This window comes from Cariama cristata, unplaced genomic scaffold (genome assembly GCF_000690535.1).
Source record: "Cariama cristata isolate BGI_N322 unplaced genomic scaffold, ASM69053v1 scaffold41595, whole genome shotgun sequence".
NCBI classification, from domain to species: Eukaryota; Metazoa; Chordata; class Aves; order Cariamiformes; family Cariamidae; genus Cariama; species Cariama cristata.
In genome coordinates, this window is record NW_009618868.1 from 450 (window position 1) to 1,356 (window position 907).

A 907-nucleotide genomic window follows, 5' to 3' on the forward strand; every position below is an offset into this window, starting at 1 on the left:
TGCCATCGGCCGGCTGGAGGTGGGCACCGAGACCGTTATCGACAAGTCCAAGGCCGTCAAGACCGTCCTCATGCAGCTTTTCCATGACTCGGGCAACACTGACGTGGAGGGCATCGATACCACCAACGCCTGCTACGGAGGCACAGCCTCACTCTTCAACGCAGCCTCCTGGGTGGAGTCCAGTGCCTGGGATGGTGGGTGCAGGCAGGGACTGTGCCGTGGGGATGGAGGGGACGGATGTTGGGTGGGTGCTGTGGGATGGGGGAAGAAGGCAGGAGGTGGCCTGAAACCCAAAGATGCTCCGTCAAACCTCAGAGGGAGCTGCTGACTCTCCAAGCTCTCCATCACCCCTGTTTCTTGCCTGCCTTGGCCGTGACATCCAGCAGCGTGGGGACAGGAGTACACAAGGGCCATGGGACGGAGGCTTCCATCTGCTGACGGTCCTGCCGGCCCCCCTGTCCTCACCCAGGTCGCTATGCCGTGGTGGTGTGTGGGGACATTGCCGTCTACGCCACAGGGAATGCGCGGCCCACGGGAGGTGCCGGTGCCATCGCCATGCTGGTGGGACCCAACGCCCCGCTGGTGCTGGAGAGAGGTCGGTGCCATGAGACCCTGGGGATGGCGAGCGGACGGGTGCTGTCCCTGGGGGCCATACATCCATGTCCCAGCCTCGGACAGAGCCGCTCAGGTTCTGCCAGCCCCAGTGGGTGCCCGGTGCTGGGTACCTCAAGATCCCAGCTGACCACATCCCCGTGGGCACCATGGAGTGACCCAAGGAGGCTGGCAGATGCTGGAGCTGGCATAGGAGGCAGCACCCATGGGTGCTTGCCATCAAGCTGGGACCCCTGACAGCTGGCTCTCCCCGTGTCTCCAGGCCTGAGAGGAACCCACATGGAGCATGCCTACG

At 64.2% G+C, this 907-nt stretch overlaps 1 protein-coding gene across 1 annotated transcript in view; it reads left to right on the plus strand.

Annotated features, from left to right (window-relative positions):
* The window catches only part of LOC104162318 (hydroxymethylglutaryl-CoA synthase, cytoplasmic-like), a gene marked incomplete at its 5' end in the record, with an annotated part of 1,786 nt that overhangs the window by 264 nt on the left and 615 nt on the right, over nucleotides 1-907 (plus strand). Inside the window, 3 exon segments of the mRNA XM_009701022.1 lie at nucleotides 1-194; nucleotides 470-595; nucleotides 875-900. The exon segment at nucleotides 1-194 is cut by the window's left edge and continues 264 nt beyond it. Of these exon segments, the coding sequence (XP_009699324.1) occupies nucleotides 1-194; nucleotides 470-595; nucleotides 875-900 (346 nt within the window).